Genomic DNA, 25,993 nt, shown 5'->3' on the forward strand with positions numbered 1-25,993 from the left:
CTTCATGAAAAAAAACAGAATTGGGCAAGCCTAAAGGGGCTTGAAACGAGGGACCATGAGCCTAGTTAGGACAAAGTTGAGATTCCAAACTGGAGAGGAAGCGTCCGGGGCTGGATAACCTGCTTCAGCCCTTCCATGTATGCTTTCATGACTGGCAGCCTAAATAGCTAAGTGTGCTGCCTATTCTGTAGGTAAGCAGCCACAGCAGCCAAATATAACCAAATGAAGACAATGTCTTGTACTGATGGTGTGAGAGGACTGAGATGTTTTGGAAGGCAATAGTGCACAAGACGCTTCCCTTTGGCTGCAGAGCAGGCACTGGTAGTAGGCCTACGCGCTTCGCGAAGAATGGACATACATTCCTCTGATTCATTGAGATAACCAAACTCTAAGACCGCAGAAGACTGACCGCAAGATTGAGTACCAAGGCTGTTGCATACAGGTTAGAGCTACTAGGATGAGGTTTAGGGATGTCTACCTCAGCCTGCATACTATGGATGGTAGGAGTGGAAGGAGTAGAGAAGCATTTGCATTTTCTGTGGTGGCAAGTTGGTCTATATGAAGAATCCTCCACTGCCAGAAATAACAGAGTAGGAACTTGGGGCCTTGTTGATGCATCCTTCTGAGCAGGTCGGCCAAGTCATTGTCCAGATGCGGATTGTACTGTGTGACCAACTGCACCTTGTGATGTATCACCTACCTTCAGATGCTCTAGACTATAACAGACAGCTGGGGCAAGTGCGTGATACCTTGCATTTGCAGGTAAAACATGGCTGTGGTGTTGTCCTTGCAAAGTAAAATAACCTTGTTGAGAATGAGTTAAAGGAATGCTCGAAAAGCAAACTAAGTAGATAGCACTTCCAAATGGTTGATGTGGAGGCCGTGCTGTGTGGGTGTCCCAAAGCCCTGGTTTGTCTGTTATTGCAGAGGAGTAGGTGGTGGAAGTTTCAGGCATAGTAACTGTCTTGGCTGCGCCGTGGTACTAGGGCAGCGAAAGAAGTAATATGCAGTAGGAGTCTGCAGGCCACTCATGGTCTTCGGTGTATCAGTGTCCTCCTTGATCTTTTAAAGTATCTTGTCGACCTGAGGTCTGAGAAGAAGCTTGCCATCGAAGTGCACATTACGAAGGTGTTGCTGTGCCTCTGGTTTGAAGCCAAAGACATGTAGCCAATCATGGCAGCGAAGAAGAAGAATAGAATTAATACTGTGAACAACTGTGCCCGCAGCATCCAGAGCGCACCGGATGTTGATATGGAGATAATCTATCCCTCCGTTACCAACTCATGCCACCGCATAAGGTTTTGCTCCGGGAGATGTTGGATAAAATCCTTTATCTGGTTCCTCTAGGCGTGATCATAACAAGACAGTAAGACCACGGAGCAGGCGATGCACCACTGTGTGGCAGATTGTGCTGCAACACACTTGCTAGCAGCATTTGTCTTCTCTACCGATCTGGAGGGGGCGCATCCCTTGTGCCCTGAGAATTCGCTCTCTTGGCTGTAATGATCACTAGGGAATCAGAGGGTAACTGCCCTTTGAAGTAGGAGGGGCCTGATGGAGAAGACTTAAACTTTTGTCAACTTGGGGCGTGATGACTCTGGCTTCCACAGGCTCTTTGAAGATGTCCCTAGCAGGTTTAAGCATGACCTTCAACATGGGCAAATACTGGCAGGACCTGTGTGTGGAGGAAAGGGTTTCCAGCAGGAAATCATCTTCCTCAGGCTGAACATACAGCTTAACCTTAAGGAAAGCCACCATCCTGTGTAAAACCGTGTACTAGGAGGTAGTATTTTCAGGGGGAGAGGGTTTGCAGGCTAGAAATCCGGGTTGGTGTCTGCTGATAGTCGTTCCAAGGCTCAGGAATCATTGGATCATAAGAGGGAATCATAGGGAGACCATGGGCTGCCCCCATCCCCTTAATATGGATATCCTGGTGTTAAATGTGGGTGAGGGTCCCCAGATAGCAAGGGGAAGTAGGAATAGGATGGTATGGAGATGGTGGAGGAATTGGAGGAGGAGGAGGAGGAGGAGAAAGCCTAGGATAGCTAGAAAGCAGTGGAGAAGTGCCTTTGTCCTGGCACCAAGACTTTTTGGGTGTTGGCTCCGGCTGAGGTGCTCCTCGAATGTCTGTCTCCTCTTGTGGGATCCTTGGGTGGCAGAGCAGGCTTAGACAGGATCCAGTCATGCTCGGTTGGATGTGGCTCCTCTACTGGCCAGCAACTTGATGCTCCTGGAGCCTCTGTAGGATGCACTGTGGTCCTCAGCAATGGGCATTGGGCAGCAGGGGCCCTTCGGCTTCGACATCAGACTTGGATACAACCTCTTCAGACGAGAATGCCTCTTCTATCTTGGGGTCTGGCGTGGCCAGCTGCTGAATAGCTTCCTCCTCACCTTCGCTGAAGCAGTTTGGAGTGTCCTCCTCTCCAATGAGCTGCGCCATTGAAGCCGAGAATGTGACGGTTCCTACGGTTCTGAAGTGTCTTCTTGTTATGGAACGCAAGACACGCCACACAGGATCCTCTCGGTGGTCGGGGACAAGAACATGTTACAAACTTCATACAAGGCTGTCTTGGGATACTTAGCATGGCAAGATGGGCAGAATCAGAAAAGAATCCTTTCCATCACATGGACATTCTCGACTTTAGAAGGAGATGGGAGTCGAAGGAGCAGAGCCCTACTGCTGAGAATTCGTTGACCAAAATAAAATGGCTCCAAAGTAACACCAGGCCTGACAAGAACACCAAGTGGTTGGACCGGAGCTCTCATATACGCGTCTGAACCAGATGCCAGAGAAAAACAACCAGACTAAGGAGCCGATACTCTATTACATACAATCGGTGGCTAGAAAAGACTTCTTTGAACAAAAACAAGTTGCACATGTCTGATCTCAACACTAGATGGCAGGAGTATGCACACAGCATGTATATCTACAGCTACACATGCCACACGCATTTTACACACAACCACACACACACACGCACACACACGTATATATATGTGATGTCATTTGAGATGTCATCAGTGATGTCATGAGTGATGTTACTGACCATGTCATGAGTGATGTAATATGTGACGTCATCAGCAGTGCATTGCACGCGCAAGTTATAGTGAGTCCAACTAACTATAACGTGGGAATTTCAATGGTTTTATGCGAGTAAAATTTCCACCTAACTATAACTGGTGTGAAACCTATGGCTTTTTCAGTGAATTTAATAGGTTTTTTAATTGCTAATTCCTAACTATAACTGGTGTGAAACCTATGGTTTTTTCAGTGAATATACATATATATATATATATATATATATATATATATATATATATATATATATATATATATATATATATATATATCCAAAAGTCGTCGTTTTAACTTCTGCTTCCCCTGCAGAACAACGAAAAGAGCGAGACCACAAAGTAGGTGCAGTTTCTTCAGTGCATTTATTCTGTGCCAAGAGTTACAGCCTGCAATTCACCATGACGCGTTTCACCTCAAAAGAGGCTTGATCACATAGATATATATATATATATATATATATAATTTCTATGGCAAAATGAAACCGCTCATTTTGTTCCTTTTCAAATTAAATGTATTAAGTGCTACCACTTTATTCCAATCAAGATGACTTCAGGTATGCCATACTTTTGTCATAAGTAAGACTGTTAGCGTTCTAAGTGTTCTTTAGAACACTCTGGGACATTCTGTCATTGGGCTATAGTTGGGCTACATCTGGCTGATATTTGGCCTACATTTGGGCTCTTTTGTCTCTGGTGGCCATCTTGGGAGACTGCATATCAGAATTTTTTTAATGAAATATAAGAGAATTTGAGAAGTCACTCAAAATGTGCCCTAATTTTTCTTTCTTCCGCACTAATCATAATTTCTATGGCAAAATGAACCCCCTCATTTTGTTCCTTTGCAAATTCAATGTTTTAAGTGTTAACACTTTATTCCAATCAAGATGACTTCAGGTGTGCCATACTTTTGTCATAAGTAAGACTGTTAGCGCTCTAGTTGTTCTTTAGAACACTCTGGGACATTCTGTCATTGGGCTATAGTTGGGCTACATATGGCTGATATTTGGGCTACATTTGTTTTTTTTTGTCTCTGGTGGCCATCTATGGGCTACATTGGGCTACATTTGGGCTCTAACATATATATAGCCCAATGTAGCCCAATATATATTTTTTCAAAGTTAATTTTCGTAAAAACCACTGGAGCATATATCTTGAGACATAGCAAAGGCACATCGGGCTACCAGTCCCTACAATTTTGCCAAGTTTGGTGCAAATCCATTCAGCCGTTCTGGCTAAAAGTGAGTTTGACCGCCCTATGGAAATTAACATGGGGAAAACACGTTTTGGGACCCCCCTTTTATCTCGGCCCCCGCTTGACGAATTCCCTTCCAAACTTTCAGGGAAGGACCGGAGCTCCGCAAGGCAAATTTGAGGAAATGGTCAGGCAGATTCGTCAACTGACGCCAAAGTTATTCACAATAGAATTTAGAGATTTTGCATTGAAAAAAATCCTAACTATAACTACCTACTGGCGACCGCCAGTAGGTAATATATTACACACACATATATATATTTGCACACACACGCACACACACATACAGAGGATGTTCGAGTCCTCACTGTGCACTCCTCTTTGAAAATAAAGGTTGTTAGAGCGAGTTTGCAGCTCAGTGATGGGTGTGCTACAGGCACTTTGGTGCTGTTGGTGTATGAAATAAAAAAACTATTTTAAAGCGAACATCTACCCAAAGACATCACAGCGTTAATCCTACCAAACCCAAGAAAGCCAGGAAAAAAGGAGTCATTGTTTTTCAGCAGAAAAACACACAACCTCTGGAAAACAAAATGCTATCCAAAATGCAGACCGGAGGGTATTTATTAGTCCCTCTTAATAACATGGCTGATTTTCGTTGTGGGTTTCAAAGTGATTTTCCAGACAACCAAGTGCAAAGTCTAAGTTCTTTAAGTTGCCACTTGGATCACACAAGCGGAGAACTCCAGGATAGTGATAGCTACCGATCTATAGCTTTCTTGTGTGTATGGTAGCCCATCACAGTGGCCATTACACGCTAATCCCATTAATCATCTGTGCAAGGGGAAATGATTAACTATATCAAGGACCCAGTTAGGCTCCCCACCTCACTTTCTGCCCTCTTCTCTTACTATAAATTAATATAAAAAATAAAATTACCTGGTGTCAACCAGTCTACTTCACCCCTTTGATAACACACACCCATTTATTAAAAAAATGTTTTACATCCTTCCTTGCACCCTACACCAACAACCACAGGATTATGTCCTTGAAGGCAGGTGCTGGCAGCAGCTCTGCCGGGCCACTGTCAGCAAGGAGACAAAATCCCATATTTGCTGCAGGTCTGCACGAACCCAAGGCAGGCAAGAAAGATAGTGGTTGGTGATGCTGGAGTGTCACATGCATGCCCCCTCCTCCTTCGAGTTTGAAGAGACCTGAGAAAGGCACGGGAAGGCAGAGAAGTTGACAGTCCATTAAGCATTAATGCATCTATTTTATGCGCTGAAGAACTGGTGGAGGTGACGGATCAGTGCCAGTCTTTCCATCACTTTCTTCAAATCTCTGGAGACATGGGTAAGAAGTGAATTACCAGATTGGGAATCCAATGTTTACACTAATGGCTTCTAAACAAAATTATAAAGACCATAATTACAAATGTCTACAAAGGACACTGATGCAATACATTTCTACTTTAAATCGGACGATTACATCTTACACTTAGTAGGTGTGATCTACGATTATAGTCACAGATGTTATTCAAATTCAGATAGAGCAAAGGCAACTAAAGGTAAATGTACGTTTTCAAGACAAAATAAAAAGAAGGGATTGATCTCTAAAATGAGTCACGTTTTTATATCAATCAATTTTTATGTTATTTTGGAAAGATTTGTTGCCAGGTTGGGGATTTCTGTATGATATGGGATGGACACGATTCAAGAGTAGCAAACCCCCTCTTGCAGTTAATTTGAGTTGAAGGGTTCGATGAAGCACTGATATGTTGTCTTTACCAGGTCATAGAAGAAGTTTGTCTCTCCTACATATCGGCGTTCTGGCAAAAGTGAAACAGTTCAGTAACAGCAGAAATAGTACTAAGGCATAAATATAGGCAAAGGTGAGGTATTCTGAATAAGAACTGAAAACTATAAGATAGAGACTTTTGTTCAATACATTAACTTCCATGAAATTCAAGCAACTGTCTGTGGAAATTCTGCATTTTCTTCTCTCTGTAGGAAGTACTTTCTAGTTTTGATAAGTAACTTAAACCCTCTAACCAGATAAAAATCAATAGTCTTGAGTTTCTAAAGCCCTCCATTTTAGCGCTCCCCATTGCTAATTATAGTCACACCCATTCTTCTCTGTCTAGGATCTGAAGACCATATATACTGACGAGCACACAGTCTTGTTATGCTTGCTTTTAATAGATTGGGAGAATTTTCTTACACCCCTTCCCAGAATGAAGAACAGCCTGAATAAAACCACAATGTAGATTAACAAACTTAAATTAGTTTAATGGGGTGGGTTTTTTTTGGCGGTTAGATGTCATGTATGTAGTTAGATATGTTAATCTGCAAAATGGGTAGGAAGGCTAGTCAGATTTGTAAAATTAATCTTAACCCAACCTTTGAGGAAGGTAGTTGATACCAATGAAATGTCAGGATCAATCCTGTTTTAACGTTTTTGTACGATATGTTATGGCAATAAAAATATTTTGCATTTATGACAGCACATGTGCAGACAGAACAGTTTCTATTAAGAATAATATATTTTTGAAAATGAAAAATTACATATTTGTCACCTTTGATTCTATTCCTAAGGCAGCTTGGAGGATCATCCAAAATAATAAACAGTGTGATATGTGCATTTATTGAAGGAAAGAAACAGAAAATACATCTTTTATTATAACATCACAGCTGCAATGGATGATAAAACTGCAGTTCTATTTGCGCCTGATTTTCTATGTAGCTGAAGGCATTTTTGCAAAATGAAATCGGCTTAAAAATAAAAAAGACAGTATGACAACTTTTGAATGATAAATTTGGCAGAAGTCAGAGTATTAAAAATACGAAAAGAGTAACTCAATGATCCCATGGGTGATTCACATGTAGGCAAGAGCATTTATTTTTTTCAGTAAGTTAGCAAATGCAAAACCCTGTTTTTTTTTGCATTTTTCGTTTCAACCCCTTCAAACTTTTAAACAGGTGTCATCCCGAGGTTTGTTCGATTGTGGTTGAAATTCAGCAAGCATTGTGAAATTCTCCCCTAAGAAAAAAAGTGGCAAATCTGTTCCACAAGCAAATTTCTTAGTTGACTGACTAATTTCTTATTTTGGCAAAAGACTGCGTTCATCTCGTCACAGACATATACATTAAAGTATTCTCCCTGGAAGACATGGATGTCACGCTTTTAAAGAGGAGTGGCTGGAATGTGGCAATGTGTGTTTTTGTTTCTCAAGAACTACCGATAGGATCTGCGTTCAGAAGGATGTGAAAGTATTTTCATGAAGTGGATGATAGGAAAACCATCCAAACAGAAAATATTTGTGAAACACACAACATACATTTTCTTTTAGAGAATCTAAATGCTCTAAATTAATATATTAAAAGTAGCATTCCATAAATGCCCATCGAGCTGTTTAATGCGCAAGACACTTTAAATGGCAATCAACGCTACACATTGCAACAAGTTTTCTCCATCTAGGCACCCAAGATCTGGAAAAACACTGCTGTATCCATCAGGACCAACACAATCATGTTCCAATTTAGGAAAGAGCTGAAGACACACCTCTCTAAAGAACACCACATCAAAATACAGTAAAAGTCTACTCTCCAGTCGCTCACTGACTTTATCTTTGCCTTGGACTCTGTACAGCACTCCGCTGCCTTTTGGCTAAGTTCCCCCCGATACAAATACTGCATACACAGAGAAGCTGCAGCTTCGGTGAGCTCCCTGGACAGCCATGACAGCAAAAAGAATAACATTAAACAGGACAGTATCATGCTTAATTTCTAGATGAACTCTATAATAGTTTTAAAACTATCCTCAACAGTAAATGTCACTGAAAGTGTGAATGAAACCACACACACACTGCTGGGATTCTGCTCAACTGCCCTCCATTATTTCTGTGTAAGGTTTGCTTCCCATTACCAATGTCTACCAAATTTGCCACTGAGAAATTAAGGTGGGCAATTGGTCAAGGGAGGCTAAAGCTATAAACATTCCAAAAAGGACTTCTTAATGAGTGAGTGAGACTGAACCTTAACCAAAGAAGCTCTGCCACTAATTTATATCTTTGAGAAAGTCATAATGAAATTTGTATCAGAGGATGACGCTATATCAAGTCAAGTAATAATACCTGCAAAAAGGTTTCCAATGAGATTATAGATTGAAGACGACCTCTCTGCAATCCTGTAGTTACTTTATGAGATACATAAATATGCTAAATGTGAAACGATTAGGGTAATGAAGAAAAGCCCAAGAAAAAACAGAAATATAACATATTTTCTCTCATACAGAGTTTATAGAATTACAAGGTTTGTTTTAATTTAGATGTTCACATTTGAATGACAGATGGAATTATTATAGTTCGGTTAAAAGGAAATTTTACATCTCACATCAGGTAGTATTAAACAGTAATAAGAATAACGTTGTATAAATTGACCTAAACCTTTATGTACTATTTGATTTAATCGTAACTTGAAATATTTTTTTTAAAGCCTAATTCTATGAAAAGCACAGAAAACATATCTGATCAAGCAGAGATCCACAGTACCTGAACACTACAGACAGTAACTACAAGCCCCCTTACTCCAGATAAAACATACTTCTGAAACCACAAAATCACTTTTTTAATGACTTACCTTTAAGGTAGCCTTTTTTAACGAGCTACCTTTGTTTAACAAGTTAACATGCGTTTCTATTCCTTTGACTACAGTCACATAGCTCAATATGTTACTTAGCGCTTAAAAGTCATATTTAATCACAAGTGCAATATTTTAATAAGATATCTCTATAGAAAACAGAAATAAGATTAAATTAAATTTTTCAATAAAATGTTTGATAGAATATGCATTATTGTATTTTGTTAACATACCAATACTGACCTATGAATGATAAAAGCGAGAAAGGGCACACTATCATACCTTAGAAGCAAGTTGTTTTACTGAGTCATCTGTTTGTGTTGGCTGTTCGGGAGTGTGCGGACAGCTAACACTCTTTAAAGTACTGCTGCTCTTCATGGATGAATTTGGTGGTGAGAACTGAGAGAGTGGAATGTCATTAGGTTGATCACTTCCTGCAAAAATATGTACAGAAACTGGTTTCAAAACGGAAACACAATTTTAAATATGACTTGTATTCTGCTTTTTGAAAATGCCATTGGTTTGCTTTTTCCGCAAATTGCCATCAGCATAGTATATCTTCTGTCACAGACCTCTGAGAAAAAGCAATAGTTGGAGTAATTAAACTACGAAGTAAATGATCTTAAAACATTATTACCTTGTAGTTCCTTCCCTTGTATGGTATTTTCTCTACCTGAATAAAAGTCTAAGTAGTATAAAAATCTTCTTGAGTGCTATAAAAACACAGAAGCAACACAAAATATTCACACACATAAATAAGAACATTCAATTGTATGCACAGCTTATTTCTGAACCTTAGGCTTCAGGTGAATCAAAGATATTGCATAAAAATCAACTGGGCCTTCTTTACAACATAGATATGCTAACGTGTGCATGATCTAATTCACAATGGTCATATATATGTGCACATCTGAAGTTAGCAAAATGTTGGTGCTCTACTGTGACAAAAGGTGATGCTATGATTTTGTAGTGGGCACGGGAAAAACGTCCATTATTTATAAAAAGGATTGCTTTCCAGCATGTTCTCACATTTGCTGGTGGAGTGTGGGACAGTAAATATCGTTTTTCCAGCCTGTCATCAGGAAGATTCAAGAGTAGGTTGTCGTCGGCATCTAAAGACTGATGCACAGTTCCTCCTTTTAGTTTTGTCAGTAACAGGACTTCAATTTAGAACTGAGCTTTCTCAGCTCGGGCACTATGTGGAGGGTACACACTGAATGTAGGGTGTTTGACTGCAGATGGGAACATTGGTGAATGAGGTTGGGCTGAGTGCAGACTGCATTGATGGTGGTGGACGGACAGGTATACACTTGTTTCCATTTTCAGGTTCGGTTGAATAGTTCTACGTGCTCCAGGCATGCAAGATAGTTTGAGCTTTTGTGACACCGTATGGCAGCCAAGCGAACGATTGGGCAATTAGGGGGCAGTTGCTTCATTGTGCAGAATTTGCTTCTAAAAATGCTACATTTTTTCATTGCATTTGCTGCGATAATATGGCTTTCTATTTACATTTTTCACAGTCAATGTGTTCTTCTGGGGAATGTGAACTACTTTAAAATCTACGGTTGCTAGTCCTTCTTAAATGGCATGATTCTGAAAGCAATATGGTATCTTAGAAATCCACTGTTTTCTTTACCCTTTTTTAACGTTGGAACTCGCATCTATTCATGATTCATCTTTTCCTGACCTACTAATAAAACAGATTTCTTGCCAATTGTCTCAAGCTGGCCAAGTTCTTTTCCACTTCTTGCGCTCTGCTTCATAATTATTTTAGAACATTATATTTCGGTTTTCTTAAAAATATTCTTTCCCTATTAACTCTCAAGCTTCCACTGCAGTTCCACATAATTTGTCTCTTTGAAAGGGTAAAAGAAGACAAGCAAAATAATGTGAAACCAAGCTAAGCCCTTTCCTTGAGTACATACTTCCAAAAGTTAAAATTACATTTTAGGATGACTTAATGACATGCCGAGCAATACTTAATAGAACACACCACAGGCTTAAGGGTTCAACCCGAAAACAGATTGACAATAGTTTTTTTTTGCCAGTGCGTCCTCTCAGTGGAGGTCTATGCACTTATGCGATGCTCAGGACATTGTCAGATATAGGGAATCACTATAGTTTGATGGAAACCATGTAGGCAAGTTCTACATGTGATAAAGAAAATACTCCACTAGCTAAAACAGAAGCATCATCAACTGAGGTGCATCCACAAGTTGGCATGTATTACAAGTGCAGTCAATGTGGGAGAGCCATGGCAGGCTTACCAGAATCAAAGGTAACTAAAGTTTGGCAGCTTTTATTCTGCCTTAATGATGAGGGTAAATAGGGGAACTACAGGATTTAACAATAATACATATGCAAATTGTTTTGACAATCTGCTATTCCTCAACAACATATGTTGAACACGGTGTGAGACTATGGGCCTGATTTGGGGTTTGGCGGATGGGATCCTCCGTCACAAAGGTGATGAATGTCCTGTCTGTTATGTTACAAGTGCATTATATATTCTATGGCGCTTGTAATAATGCGGACAGACTAGCCGTCACATTAGAGACTGAGCATCCCTTCCGCCAAATTCTAAATCAGGCCCTATGCCTCTTTATTAACTAATTGTTAAATGGTCAACATGGATCATCATTTTCATATTCAAAATGAGACCTAATCAAATTTAGCTCACACTAAGAGGCACATCATTCTATCTGTAAAGCTGTTTTACTCGGCCATCCCCAAACCTAGGACAATAAACTGTTGCAAGCATAATGCCTTTAGTCATGGCCCAATTGCAAAGAGTAAATTACTTTTTATGAAGGCAGCGCCAACAGCACCGTAAATGCTCAGTTTGTCAGGACTTTGGCTATCAATTTCTTTAAAACTGGCAGAAATAGCTAATAACTTTGCCTGGACATCAGAGACATATGTTCAGTTCATGTGCTCATGATTGGATATAAAAGGTTGCTCAAAAAAGGTATACTCAAATGTCTTTTCTGATATACATGTTGTCACTACTCAATCTAAGCAATCATCGATTTTAGGGAAAGTTCAGTAGCAATGAAACCAAGTGAGAGCTCTTGCTTTTGAGAAGACAATCCTAGAACGTTTGCACTGTTTACCACATTACTTTTAGAAGCCAAGCTATCAGTTGAATGGGAAATACAGGGATCAAGTACAACCACTGCAGATTAAATGAGGTGTCAGAATACATACTCCGTCATCCTTGGACCTCGTTTCCTAAGCACTTTATTGGGAAGACATATATATGAAGAGTTAGGAAGTGCTGATTCAGAGAAGTAGGGAAGACTGATGGTGACCAGAAAATACACAGCATAAACAGTGCCTTTTTCTGACCTAAAAACATACGTCAGCAGGGCAGATGTAATTACAGAGAAATTCTTTAAAGCAGACCCTCTCACAATCACTAGTGTTCCAGTGCATATCAACTTCTTTATCTTAAAATATTTCCACAATTTGTCCAGTTCACTGTTTTGGGGCTGTATCCCTGGAACATGCATAGAAGGACAAGACTGGTCAAGTAAGAATGAGAAGTTGCTGCCTTTGCAGTAAAGCGGATCATATATATCAAGTCAAAGAAAGCTGGGCCGTAGAGGCAGGCATTCACCATAATTAAATACACGCAATTCAATTGGCAGCAAGTTAAAAGAATTAAACAGGCTTTTGAAAAAGGTACTACATTCATGGAGAAGTACAAGTCATATCGTATTTTGAGTAACAAAACCTTCTACCAACCTCTCGGGGATGAGCCTGGGCTGTTAGATGCAATCTGTCTCATGCGACTCCCATGGCAGCTAAGGGCCACCAGCTTTGAAACGATAGCAGTCTTTCCGTAGCCCACACTGCCGATGATCACTGCTCCCTTATTTTCAGCCAGGTCTGTACTTTTTAGACCTTTTTCTATCTTTTCAAACAGCCAGGTCCTTCCAATGAATACAGAGTCTGTTGTGATGCTCGGAACTTCAAACAACAGTGGCTTTAGCATAATGTCTTGAGGCTTGTAGGGGACAAAACGTGCTGAGAGATGGGAGAGTTAATTTACAGTTAATACAATGAAATGTTCAAAGCGACACATAACAAGAACTGGTCATTTGCATTTTCAATCAGGTAAATAGTGGTTTAATTTTTCTACTCAAACAAACAAATCCATTTTTTTTTAATTCCATCGAGACAGTTTTTTAAATTGCCAACAAATGCCTATGTTATGGACATTATAGTACAGTTTCTAAGTGTTTCTATACAAGCCAAATAGCTATTTAAAAGAAAGAATGTATAGCACCTAAGAAAAAAAGTATTACTACTTAATTTTCTCTGCATACCACAAGCAGAAAGATAATTTCAGTTCAAACAGAACGGTCACCCTTCAATGTTGTCCATATTATATTAATCTCATTCCTGGGTCCTGCAAATATTTTTTCCCTTTTGAACAAAAGATCTAGGCATCTATTCCTGAATTCATTCTCCAGGTTATATTCACCCTGAGCAAGAGGTTGCAATTGTGACTCCACTCTTAAGTTACTTCCAGTGGCAAAACTGAGAGAGAATGTGCCTGTAAATCACAAACATGGAATTTGTTTACCCCGAAGTCCCTTCTTCTACTAAACTATTCTAATGCCTCCGACCTCTATCCTGGTCAGTGATCTAACAGTATAATCAATTTCGATTGGTTTAAAACTGGATATTGTATCTCTGCTTGAAAAAGATATACCTGTTTCTTTAGCGGCCTCCAAATGAAAGCCAATTTTACTTTTAGCAGCAACGGAAATGAGCAGAATAATTAGGTGACTATATTGTGAGATCTGTTTGTCTAATGATTTCCAGGTGCCTTTCAGGTCTAACAGAATGAATCAGCATTGTCACTACTCAGATACTACCTGCTTTGCCAGAGACATTTGATAGAGTTGACCTCATTCTAATTTGTCATCTGACGACGAACCATAAGTTCCTTAAGGGCACTGTCCTGGTTTTCTCCCAGCTAGGAAGTCTCCAGCTGCTTCCTTGACCCTTTTCTATGCTGATCTTATACATATATAGTGCAGCACCAGCGGATTCATCTCTATTCACTATCATGTTTAATGTTTATGTCAAGCCTCTTTCAAAGCTCATCAGATCTCGTGGGCTCCCAGTTCTCATGTACAATGACATGCCTTGAGAAAGATATTGGTATTTAAAGTGAATGTAAATCTTCTTCTATCTTCCTCTCATACCAAGATTATGTTAAGACTCAACTATCTATTGTTATCAAATTGCAAGTTTCAGAACGTTTCCCTTTATTGATCACAAAGATCTAGTTGCTTTCATTCTGGTTGTAGTCATCACTGGCCTCTGCATGGGCAATTTAATCCGTGTACTTGCCCTTTAAGGTTGTTTCTGACAAGGACCTCAAATCTCCAGCACAAAGTAACTATGTTCCAACTCACTACTTGGATCTGATGATGTCTGTCGTTTGAGTGCTCCACATTTCGGTCACTAGTGTAAAAGGGTCAAAACAATCTTTTTGGTCACTTGCACTCAGTCTTGGAACTCCCTGCATTCTTCTATTCCTTGAGAACTGTTTTATGTTCAATGTAATCTGAAGACGAAAGCTGGCTTGTTTGTTTCACCAGTCTGTTTTCTTTCTCTTTCTCTCTCTCTCTCTCTCTCTCTCTCTCTCTCTCGGAGTGGCCCAATCAGAAAGCCAAGACATCTGCAGCCATTCAAGCACTGTTCAAAATTCAAAATGCAGTCGTATATAAACAAGGCATACAACATCTGAAATAACCAATATGAAAAGTCCGAGATGGAAATTACATAAGGTATTCTATACTAAACGTAATCTAACATTTTTACAGGTCTTTTAAAAACACAAGAGTTACAAATCCATGAACGCTATGAATATATTCAGAGCTATTTATAAAATCCCAGTGCAGACATGTCATGTTGGATGTGACCTACTTCCAAAGAGTTAATTTATGCGCAATTTTACAGAATTGGGCATTCTAGATGAAACTTCAGGGTGTTTGTTATAAAATGCATGCTATCCGGTTGGTTAATAGTTTCAGTAGGTCAGGTTTTCCTAGCTTAATTATGTAATCAAGACGCCAACATTCATTAAACAAGATTTATTTCAAACACATTTTGAAAGAGGTTCTACATGAGAACAATAAGAATGGTTGAAGCCATAAGACAACAGGAATTTTCTGCAAATGGAAACAAGCTGATGCATTCCAATATCTCTTACAACCACTGCTACTGTGTGAGCGCTAAAGTTTATATTCCAAAAGTCTCAGTAGGAGCCTTTTGATTGAATTAGAGCTCATTTAAATTAAATGAGTCAATAAAATGTGAAAACCTTATTTCTTTTTATAATTTACCTTTAATTTCTTGCTGCACTCTTCCACCAGATGTGTTATGCCATGGTAACCGAATTGATGTACGAAGTGGAGCATTTCTCTGACCATCCAAATAACTCAAGTCTTCCAGTTTAGTTGAACTTGTGGCTGTAAAAAAAAAAGTCTTATGTTTGTAATAGTCTCCAAAAAACACCTAACGCACAGGAAGACAATTTATATATGTGAACCATTCACAAACCTCACAATACTCAAAATAATATTTTAAAATAGAACATGCGGGGTAAAGAAATCTAATGCCGTACAAGAGCCACAAACGAAGTAGGAACAAAGATTCTAAGTAGAAACGTCTGGGGGTAAGAACGCGTTATGCATCATCTGCTGTAAATATTGGCTATTATAAGAACTCTGCTCTATAGCAAGAGCTGTTATTTTTGTCTATTTTAGGTGATCTAGTTTAATAAAAAAAGAGGGAAAGTAATTACTCTACATAATATGTTTTGTGAGGTAAGTGAATAGCCAAAAAATGTCTGTCCATACAGGAGCTGTGTATGATTTGTCTGGAGACTGAATTCAGCAGCATGAGGGTTTGTGGTAAAGGGAGCAGGGTGGGATATATCATAAGGTGAGTTCTATCAAGAATTTGAGCTGAGGCACAGAACAGAGGGCGCACGGCAGACCCACTCCATACACCAACACATCCCATTCACGAGCCTCATAGTTTCATTATGTTTCTCTGAGCACACGGTGCAGAGAAAGAGGGGTTTAATTCAATCCAGCCACATCATGCAACTCTGAGTGTCACAGGAGTTAGGATGAAATGAAGGAGAAGTGAATTCGAGGTCCATGTTATTCAACAGGGATTAGCGGAATTGAAGTCAGTTTTATTCGAAATATTGTCTGGTCTTAAAATGGTTTATCAGTGCAAATTAGAGATTAGGCTTACAGCCTGTTCAAAATGATTTAGAAAACAAAAACAAGTATTAATCTCTGAAACCCTCAGGCTTTTAGCACACAGATCATCCATCTTAGTGGGAATATTCAGGAGAATTAAGTGGCAACCCTCAGGGATAACTACACAAATACTGGAAGTAACTGACCCTCTGACATTTTAGACAGAGGTAGAAGTCAAGTAAGCTGCAGTTATATTATCCAAATACGATAAACAGAAACCCTCACACTAGCATACGGAGGTAGGATCGTCAGAATTTCGACTTTCCGATTTGCGTTTTATTTAAACATCTTTTTAATAGCTGAGAATGTCTTGTCTTATATGTCTAAGGGTCATTCTGATCCTAGATAAATCTAACGGATTAGGGTCCGGGAGATCTGAGGGAAAAATCTGCTTTTCACAAACATCACCAATCAATAACTGAAGACCGGAAGCTTTTACACAGATCCTGGGTAAGACAGACAGTATTCATGGATATCTGAGGCTTCCAAGAAGTTTCAGGTCCTACTTTTGAGTGTAAGTCAACCGATGGCCACTGGAGAAAGGAGTAAAGTAAAAACCTGGCAAACCAAATGTTACCAATAACAAAAATACACAAAGATAAGGATACCCCACATAAATATGAAGCACAGCTGAAAAACAGGATTGCTGAATTAAAAGGATAATAGTAACTGCATCACTGTTTGTAGAGTACCGTACTGAAAAGCAAGAGTGACCAGCCCTGTGTTACAATGCCAAACTGTTCTTCCCCTCACCCCAATAATCTCTCAACAGAGTAAATACCTTATTTTGGATCCCCGTCGTGTTTCCACCTAAATGAAATAGCATGCTAAGGCTCACTTTGAATTTCCATACAAATATTTTCACCTTCGTTTGAGGTAGGAAATATTTTTTCAGGGAAACAAAGCAAGCATTTTAATAGGGCCCGGCAATATGGTGACTAACTTAACATACTGCACTGCATAGCTGAACAGCAGCATGGTATGGATTTAGCAAAAGTTGATACTAATTTTTTTCACTAGTAGCCCACTTTTTTCTCTAAAAAACAGATATGGAGGTGTGAGCATTGTTCCAATAACCAGATGGTTATCTGAAACAGTTTGCAAGGCACTATGTCTTTGATTACAATGTCACACACGCTTCGTAAGTGATAGGAGAAACATTTTTTATGCAAAATTAAAATGATTAAAATATAGCTCTGCTGTATAGTCACACTCTCTCACTTTCTCGCTTAGGACGGAAGTGTGGAGCTCGACAAGAGTGAATGCAAGGCCTCTGGATAAGTAAGCAGTAAACCAGCCACAGTGCTGTCGGTGCACAAGGCTGTGTCGATATGGACTTAAAGAAGAAAGTTGCAAAGTTTGCCAGTCCTGGTCTCTGTGGATCCAGAAACAATGGCACAAATCATAAGGATGGAATAAGACAGTCAAGCCCAAAAGTGTTCAGCACCTGTCACATGATGAAAGAAAATGTTCACAGTCAAGTATATGAATCCTCTGTGTAAAGTGTACCCATGAAAGATTCTGGCTCTTCCAAATTGTGTACAATGTGTATCTTGGTTTTGAAACATAACATTTAAACCCTCCCATGCACTTTGTTACCCATAGGCCTAACGTCATCCTTTATTTCCATACTAGGGTCTACTGCTTTTCCAAACAGGAAACTAAACCGTGTGTTGGCACAGTTTTCACTTTCAACCCTCTTTAAGGATTCTGTCTTTCAAACAGTAACATGGAAGTTGTTCTTGTGTTTCAAGTTCAAATGGAAAGGGTCAGAATACACATACTGAACCTCCGAACTAAGATCCTTTGCAGTATTTTTTAATAAACTGCTCTTCCATAAATTCAAAACAACAGATTTCATAACTTGACCACGCCGCAAAGGTTCAAGAATATTAAAAAACCTTCAAATGTTCATGAAGGACCTGTTTTTCAAGATCCACATTGTCTGTAATCAGCATATGGAACTCATACACTTTGAAGACATTTAACTAATAGTCCCTAAAATCGATACAATTATGTTTGGTCTTCAATATGGATCCATATCGAAGATCTTTCGCACATATCCCTTGCAAACAACCAGGGAAGTAAAATAATCCAAAAAAGCTGTGATATTTAGGGTATTAAGCATAATATCAATGGGGTGGGGGCTTTTCAGAGAAACACTCATGGTCTATGTCGATAAAAAAATAATAATAAGTTATAGATGTGATTTTCATACCAACCAAAAAATGGCAAGAGTGTGCAAAGCATGTGAACCTACAACAATTCACGCAGCAAAAGTGACATATTACAGCTTATTACCATTACTGTTTGCCCAAATCTTTGACCTACTAACGTGAAGTCAGAGGCTTATGTTTAAAACGTTATTCTCTGCAAATATGCTTTATGCACGTACTTTCTAATGAAGCCAATTAGCATATATTTGAAAGATGTTGCAATGGAAGACTGCATTAGCATCCTTCGACATTTGTTACTTTAATCTCCAACACCACTTACACTCTTGGCACTACTAAGTAGTTTTGAAATTTAAAAACAAAATCAATGGCCAATGCTTTTTGCTTCAGCTTGAGTACAAGATGGATTACTGCCAAATCACGTGCACAGTGTTAGCTCTGTGGTTAAGATATATTCAGACTACTCCCACAAAAACAAAAGTTTAGTTTGCAGGACATGTAGCTGAATCCAGAAACCTTTGGTTTGGTTGCATGACGTTAAATAGTGGTTTTCCCTAAACACTGGCAAAAAAACAGAACACGTTCATGAAAAAGAGAAAACTGCATAGCTGCATATCTTAGCAGCACTAAACAAAAATTAAGCATTACCTGAAATACTGAAGATGGTCATTATCATCCTTAACAGAATTGAATTAAATTGAAAACAGGCTCAGTTTTACTAAACATAGAGCCTTCAATGAGGCTGGTGTTGGTAGTACTTGATGTAATCTATTTTAAAGTTGGCAAATCTATAAGTCACCTGCCAAAAAGATAGCATTTAAAAATATATGACTAAAAAAATCCCTTAAAATGTTATCAACATTTATAATTAACATCAAAGACGTGTCTCAGTGAATGTGTATTGTTTAGTAGAAAGATGCCTGTTCTGTAGGCTACACAAAAGAGCTCTAAATGATGACCATTTGCCTCAGATGCTCAATGAAACTCTTTCTAAACCTACATTTTATTCAGAAGCCTTAAGACTTTGCTAATGAGGTTGCAGTAAAGAAAGGGCCTCCTCAGTTAAAGGGTGGGGTATTCATTTTAGGCATAATAAAATGTGCCAATATTTCTGCTATTCACCTGTGTGGCAAGAACTGGATAAAAGTTTTCATCGCCTTGTGGCGGCAACAGGTGCTCTGCTGTGCTAACGTTTTGTGTAACTCCTGTTAACATCTATGCACACTGCGGTCATGGGCCGAAGTTGGGTTTGCACTATAATAAGGATGGGCACAGTAGAAGAGAACGGTTCGGGAGTATGGTTATAAACCATCTTGTCTCTTTTGCTCCTTCTTGATAGCCAGGTAGGGATGAGCTTCTCTGCCTCAAAAGTGTCTTGGAAAAGCTGCAGATGTTTACCTTTACCCATTCGAATGCAACTATCAGCTTACTTTACTGCACAATGGAGGCCAAGGGACGATGTTGGACAGTCCTCTGCTTCGGAAACAAACCTCTGCTAATTCAGCTCCCTGGCTTGGCAAAGCTGTTGGAAATCCAGAACCTCAACACAGCCCAATAAAAAACCCTGAACGCCAGGGATCAGTACAATCTGTATCAAAAGGAGACCAAGAATATTCTGGTGAAGTTTTGCTGAGCTTTCCTCCACTCTGTTGGAATTCTGGATAGTTCCGACTCAGCCTACTCACTGTGGCTTCCGGGGCAAGCATCCTAAAAATTGAGATCACTTCTGTAGCACTGGCACTCAAGAGTGCTCATTGTGTCACAATTCCAAACCACTACCTCCTACCATCCCTTGGAAAATGCCCCCCCCCCCCCCCCCCCCAAGTCATGCTTATTTTGGCAGCAATCATGAGATGGGTGGAGACAAAAGTCACTGCCCAGAGAGGTCCAAGCACATACGGAAGAATACTTACTGATTATGACAGTGTAGGCTGGTGGCTCCTCAAGAGTCCATTCTCCCTCCCCAGCTGTCAATGTCCGGAGATTTTGTTAACACATTCCCTCTGAACTAAAGAAATGTGTCTGTTTTTTCAGTCATCTCCTGCCTCAAATCAGCCAGCCGTACAAGTGCTGCAGCCTGCATTTGGTTTATTTTCTCTAAGAGGCACGTTTTGATTATCCACAGTATTTGAAGACGACTGGTTGCAAAGAAAATTATACTTAACTTGCAAATATCAACCTTTGAGGGAAAGTAGCATAATTTGCAGAGAAGTTGAGTTGCAAGTTAAATAGATTGGCAAGCAGGTTATGTTTTCGAACAAAAGTGCAAAACGTTAGACTGAACTGTTTGACTGTCACAATGCTATTGTGTAAATATCTTCTCAAAAGACAAGAAGGAAAGACTGGGTATTCATATCAATAATGAAAAACAGTTAACACGTTTATGGAAAACAAAATGGCCAAAACCCCACTGCAGTCTACAGGGCACTAAGGACTAATTGCTTGAAGAAGGTTCAGCTTGTGCAGTATCCAACAAATAATTTGAACAAAACCAACTGTAGGCAAACATGGTGTACACTCTCAGGTTAGCTGGATCGATATAAGGGACTACCCTCTGTGGGATTAGCCTTCCAGTTCACTCAATCTGGTAATTGTATGTACATCTGCTACAAACCGCCTTTTCAGCCCCCCCTGCATGGATTATAAATCATTAATTGTTATTCTGCTTTCCTTGAAGGAAGAATCTGCCTAGCATGCCTGCAGTTATATTTACTCCCTGTGGTGGGTTTCTGAGGGTCATGTTTATGTGATTTCTCTACAGGTCCTCTGACTATATATAATTTATCATGTGATTATTTTAGGTCTAAAGAGCTCTCCATCAGTACTGGTGAGGCACATTAAACAACTATGTTGACCAATGGTGTCAGGATCCCTTGCAACAGCGCAACCAATCCCATGGAGGCAGAAACATTACTATACTGTTCGCTGACACGGGTTACTCATTTCTCCTCCAAAAAGACTGATACACCAACATGTCTTACCTGAGTCCTGAAGCTTTTTTACAATCACTATTATCTCCCTTTTGCGAATTCCTATTTTGATGTTAAGCCGGGCACTGCTTTGGACAGTTTTGTATATTATCCACACCTCATGCGCTTTTCAGGCTCTATATGAAGGAATTCAGAATTTTTGGGCATCTCATGAATCTGATGTGTTTTTTAGCGATTATTAGCCTCCAATACCCTAATCTGCTTGTCTGGTGCTGCCGAGGGCAAGGATGCAAGTCCTTTTCTTCTAACCGAGGCAGCAGCAACAGTTACCAACAAACTGGGGGGAACCAGGAATACATTATGTTGGTAGCAGAAATATACTAAGTGTCTATATGTTCTGGGAAAACAAGGAGGGATCAGCTAGTCATCAAAGCAGAACAGAAAAAGTTAGCAAAAAGCCTTAGTCCCCATGCATCAAAACAATGAATACTGCAACCACATTCATATCTTACAGAAGAACAGTCCTTCTAACCTTATAAAATACAGGTACTCCCACACCCACTATATCTTTATTGTTTAATTTCTCTTGGAAAAAGCACAAGAAGGACATGACTATTTAGAAGAGAGCCAGCAATAGAGGATTTTAGGGGGGGGGGTGTTAGTATCTTAGGAGCTACAAGATACTGGCTAGGCATCTAACTCAGCTCAACCAGAATACACAAACTCTAGAGGCCTCATCTTTCAGACATACCATCACAAACATTGCAAATGCTTGCGCTGTGTGAGGTTTTCTGTGGAGCTGCCTAAAGTTGTCTTCTACGGGAAGGGGCTCAACGAGTGCAGCCTGCGGGCTCTTACCCTATGGTGTAAAGCCCCTACCATAAGTGGAGAAGCTGCTTCTGCCACTGACAAATCTACACTGGCTGTAAGTAAAGTGAGTGATATTCATATCATCAAAGCCATAATGAGTCAACGGCACAGTGTAACCATCTGTGAAATGCTGTGGCCACGTCTTGATCACTTGAGATGGCGCAACGGACAGCTAATAGTGTTGGTAGCAAGACGCTAAGAGAGTCTCACTGGCACAAGGCATGAAACTACTGGATTAATGCCCCCTGATGCAGCAGTGTTGGAAAAGGAGACCTGTAGCATCAGGGAATATGGCCATGGGCAATAGGATGCACTCCAGATTTTGTCGCTATCTAGCATCAGATAACGCCTGACAACCAACATGGTAGGAGACCCAGGTATCTCAGCACAATAGCCTCAGGACATCAACATCCAGATAAAACAGGCTGTGCCAATATATGTCTTTTAATGCCCCCAGCCTTTGGCTGAATGTTCCAAGATCTGAACATGTGTTAATTGGACCCAGAGGAAATAAGAAATCAATAGGTCTGCTGCACTCATCAGAAAAGTCAAATCCAGAAATTCTGAATTAGGGTCCTTGGCATACATTGTCTACTGCAATACAAAATTCAGCAAACACCAACTTGCGAACGACAGCTGTCAAATAGTTTCTGAAGCAGTGCTGCAGCCAGTCGGTCGCGCTGATTATACACTTCGGAATTTGCTAATCCAACCCAAACAAGTTTGGGAACTAACACGAAGATTCTTCCTATGAGATAAATCTGGCAAGGACCACTAGTACTGAAATGTGCTTTTTCTCTGATTTTTTGGGGTATATTAAAGAAAGATAACAACCGAACCTAAAAAATGAATTTGAAAGCAGGGAGAAAAAAGACATTGCAGTAAATGCAGTAAAAGAAAACTCAACAAAATGCTAGTTTGCACTAAAAAAGAGAGTGAAGTTGACTTTAGTGTAGCGGAATGCATCAGTACATCCTGCTAGAAAGTTTCAAAAGCTCCACAGAAAAACACCACAATTGTTATGCTCTTCATTTAGCTTCAAATGTGACTGATACACCTAGTGTGGAGGACCTTATTTGAAAAGAGAAACAAGACATAGGTAAAAACAAGGAGTTTCTATAGCCTCATTGTCCTGTAAATAATAAGATGTCCTATTCTCTAATTAAAGGGCACTTAGTTTATATAGCCTGGAATGATAAAAAGCGGAGCCGGCTGCTAGGATTCAAAGTAGTGACCAGCAGATTGCCTAAAGATCTCTGCAGTATTTGCTCAGATCTCTAAACCATCTTGCTGGATTGTATTAGCAAATCTAACAGAATTAATATTAGGAGAAGTATATAAACTAGGACTATTAGTAGAAGAAGCCACTTGTAGCAGTAGAAGCATCAAAGATGTATGTAGTAAGTAGCAATAGCAATCCTAGAAGCGGAACTAGTAATGTCACCAATATCACTTGTTCCAAATGCAGAACTAACACTTGTATCAATGCTGTAACAATACTGCCTTAGTTGTGTTCCCTAAGTAGTAAAGCTAGCGGTAATGGAGATAGGGTGGGCAGGGTGATCAAGTGTATCTGTCTATAATGCTGGTAGCAGGACTGACAAGTATTGGTCTATGGGTACACAAGGGGGTCAGAAGTGTTTAGTTCATGAATAAGCCTGTACGAACGTGGGCGGCAGCACTGACAGCAACAGCAGTCTATTTGGTGGGTGCATGATTTTCCAGATAAATGTTCTAGTGGAAAATTAAACACAATGTTATCTTTGTTCAGAACTTTAGCGATTGTAACAGTGCACCAGACTGTATTTCACCCATTCCTCTAATGTGCAAGAAGAACTTAAGACAGTAAATAAAACTGAAAACATCCTAATGCAAAATGATTGCAAAGGAAAAACAAAACAGAAGGAAATAGTTTTAGACAGGAAATCTGCAAGCTAAAACATTAACAAGCACAACATTAAACAAAGCTTTGAGGGTTATGTTTTGAAACACTAAACGTTCTACTGTTGGGAAACTGTGTGTGACGTTACTCTGTTAGCACTGGATGTACATGAGACTAGAATGTATTTTTCAATCAGAAATAGTAAATGTTTTGCAATTTAACACACTTTTTAATATTGTACTGTAAACATAGGCTGATGTTTCTTTCTTAAGTGAGCTTCAGGTTTGGTGTCCAGTTGTAGAATTGTGTCCTATTGATATTTTAAAATAGGTGTTTCAATCATTTTATGAATATAATTGGTGAATGTTTGCATTATTTGTAGCCTGGACGAAGTCCTTATATGGACGAAACATGACTGATGTGGATGTTCACATTTTCATAAATTGATAAGAAAAATAAAGTTTTGGAATCAAAAACACTTCACGACACAGGGAATTTCTCATCTTTGAGGACAGCTTTTAGACCAAACTGATTTTAGGGGTTACAATACTACTGTGTGCACACTAACTTGTGGATAATTGAATATATTCTGTCATATAGATGGGATTGGGTCCTGTGGTGGCTTGATCCATAGTGTTTGTATCAGTCTAATACATTGGAGTACGGATATGTTGAGCCAGATCATATGGGGCCCTAGCTACCACTATAGATGTACACAGGTGATAAGAACTTAATATGAAATGAGTTTTCCACAATGGAATGATATTGTTTTGAAATACCTTCTGTATAATATTAAAGAATTTTATTTTTTAAATGTGGTTTGAAAAACGTGCACATATCCAGGATAAAGACCACAAGTAGTACATAAAATGATCCGGGTGTTGGCATTAATGTTTATCACCTTTATAAAGGATTTCTTACATTTTGACATGCAAGACAAGCGTTCCAATAATCCAACAGATCCCTTTTACCTGCAACTGAGTTAGGCCTCTGCATAGCCAGGGAGCTGCTGCTCGGTGTATAAGGAACAGGCCCATCTCTAATAGGAGCTTCTGGTTTGGACAGACTCTCCAAGGACCCAGGCGACTCTTCCTCAACAGGCGAGCAGTTGTCCGTCCTCCGATCTGCAACCGTTCCATGATGGACGCCTGCTCTTAAACTTCCATCCTTGCTCCACTCTAGGCTGGAACCACTTCTGTCATCATTCTCCGATGAACTTGTGATGGTTGCTGTGGCAGAGAAAATGCATAATTGAAACCATCGAAAGAGTAATCGGTTTCATTTTGAAGCATTCAGAGCTCCTGCTATTAAAAAAGTCTTACTATTTCAACATTTATAATCAAGAATTCACATCACACCTTTCAGGACAATTAAAAAAACATTAGTGTGTAAATGGAGAACACAATTGCTCACAGCTGCAAGAATCGGGAATGAAAACCACATAAGGAGAAAAATAACATTTGGTAGAGCTCATGTTGGTGTTAAGCTAGGCAAAATTAAAAGGAATATGTATTCAATCCGATTTCACATAATCCGGTAAATTGCAACACATTGAATGGCATTACCACTTGCACCTAGGACAGAAGTAAAACATTTAACTACAATCGAAGATGTTATGTGAAAATATATGCCAAACATCAATAACTTACCATGCTTTCTTGTAAGCTCGGCCCTGATGCGACATTTCGAGGGGTCATGCCTTTCAAACTCAAGACAATGCATGTTTGTTTTAATGCTCTGATTACTTTTTACTCTTGAACCATTGCTATTGGTCGGATGCATAAACCTGTCAAGGCTTTGTTCCTCATATATCGGTTTGTTCTCAAAATGTCAATAAACAGATTTCAAATAAAAAAAATAAAAATCAAAAACTATGAAATATTTACAAAACCTATATACTAATAAAAATAGCCTATTAGATGAGCTAGGTGATAAATT

At 39.5% G+C, this 25,993-nt stretch overlaps 1 protein-coding gene across 2 annotated transcripts in view; it reads right to left on the reverse strand.

The window, feature by feature from the left end:
- Positions 1 to 25,993, reverse strand: part of TANC1 (tetratricopeptide repeat, ankyrin repeat and coiled-coil containing 1) — a 773,242-nt gene that overhangs the window by 256,883 nt on the left and 490,366 nt on the right. For both annotated transcript variants that reach the window (XM_086956663.1, XM_086956662.1), the window contains exons 7-10: positions 25,027 to 25,284; positions 15,270 to 15,395; positions 12,652 to 12,933; positions 9,187 to 9,338 (exon numbers count right to left, since the gene is read on the reverse strand). In XM_086956663.1, the coding sequence (XP_086812789.1) occupies positions 9,187 to 9,338; positions 12,652 to 12,933; positions 15,270 to 15,395; positions 25,027 to 25,284 (818 nt within the window). The remainder of the gene's footprint in view (positions 1 to 9,186; positions 9,339 to 12,651; positions 12,934 to 15,269; positions 15,396 to 25,026; positions 25,285 to 25,993) is intronic.

This window comes from Lissotriton vulgaris, chromosome 2_1 (assembly GCF_964263255.1).
Source record: "Lissotriton vulgaris chromosome 2_1, aLisVul1.2, whole genome shotgun sequence".
Lineage (NCBI taxonomy): Eukaryota > Metazoa > Chordata > Amphibia > Caudata > Salamandridae > Lissotriton > Lissotriton vulgaris.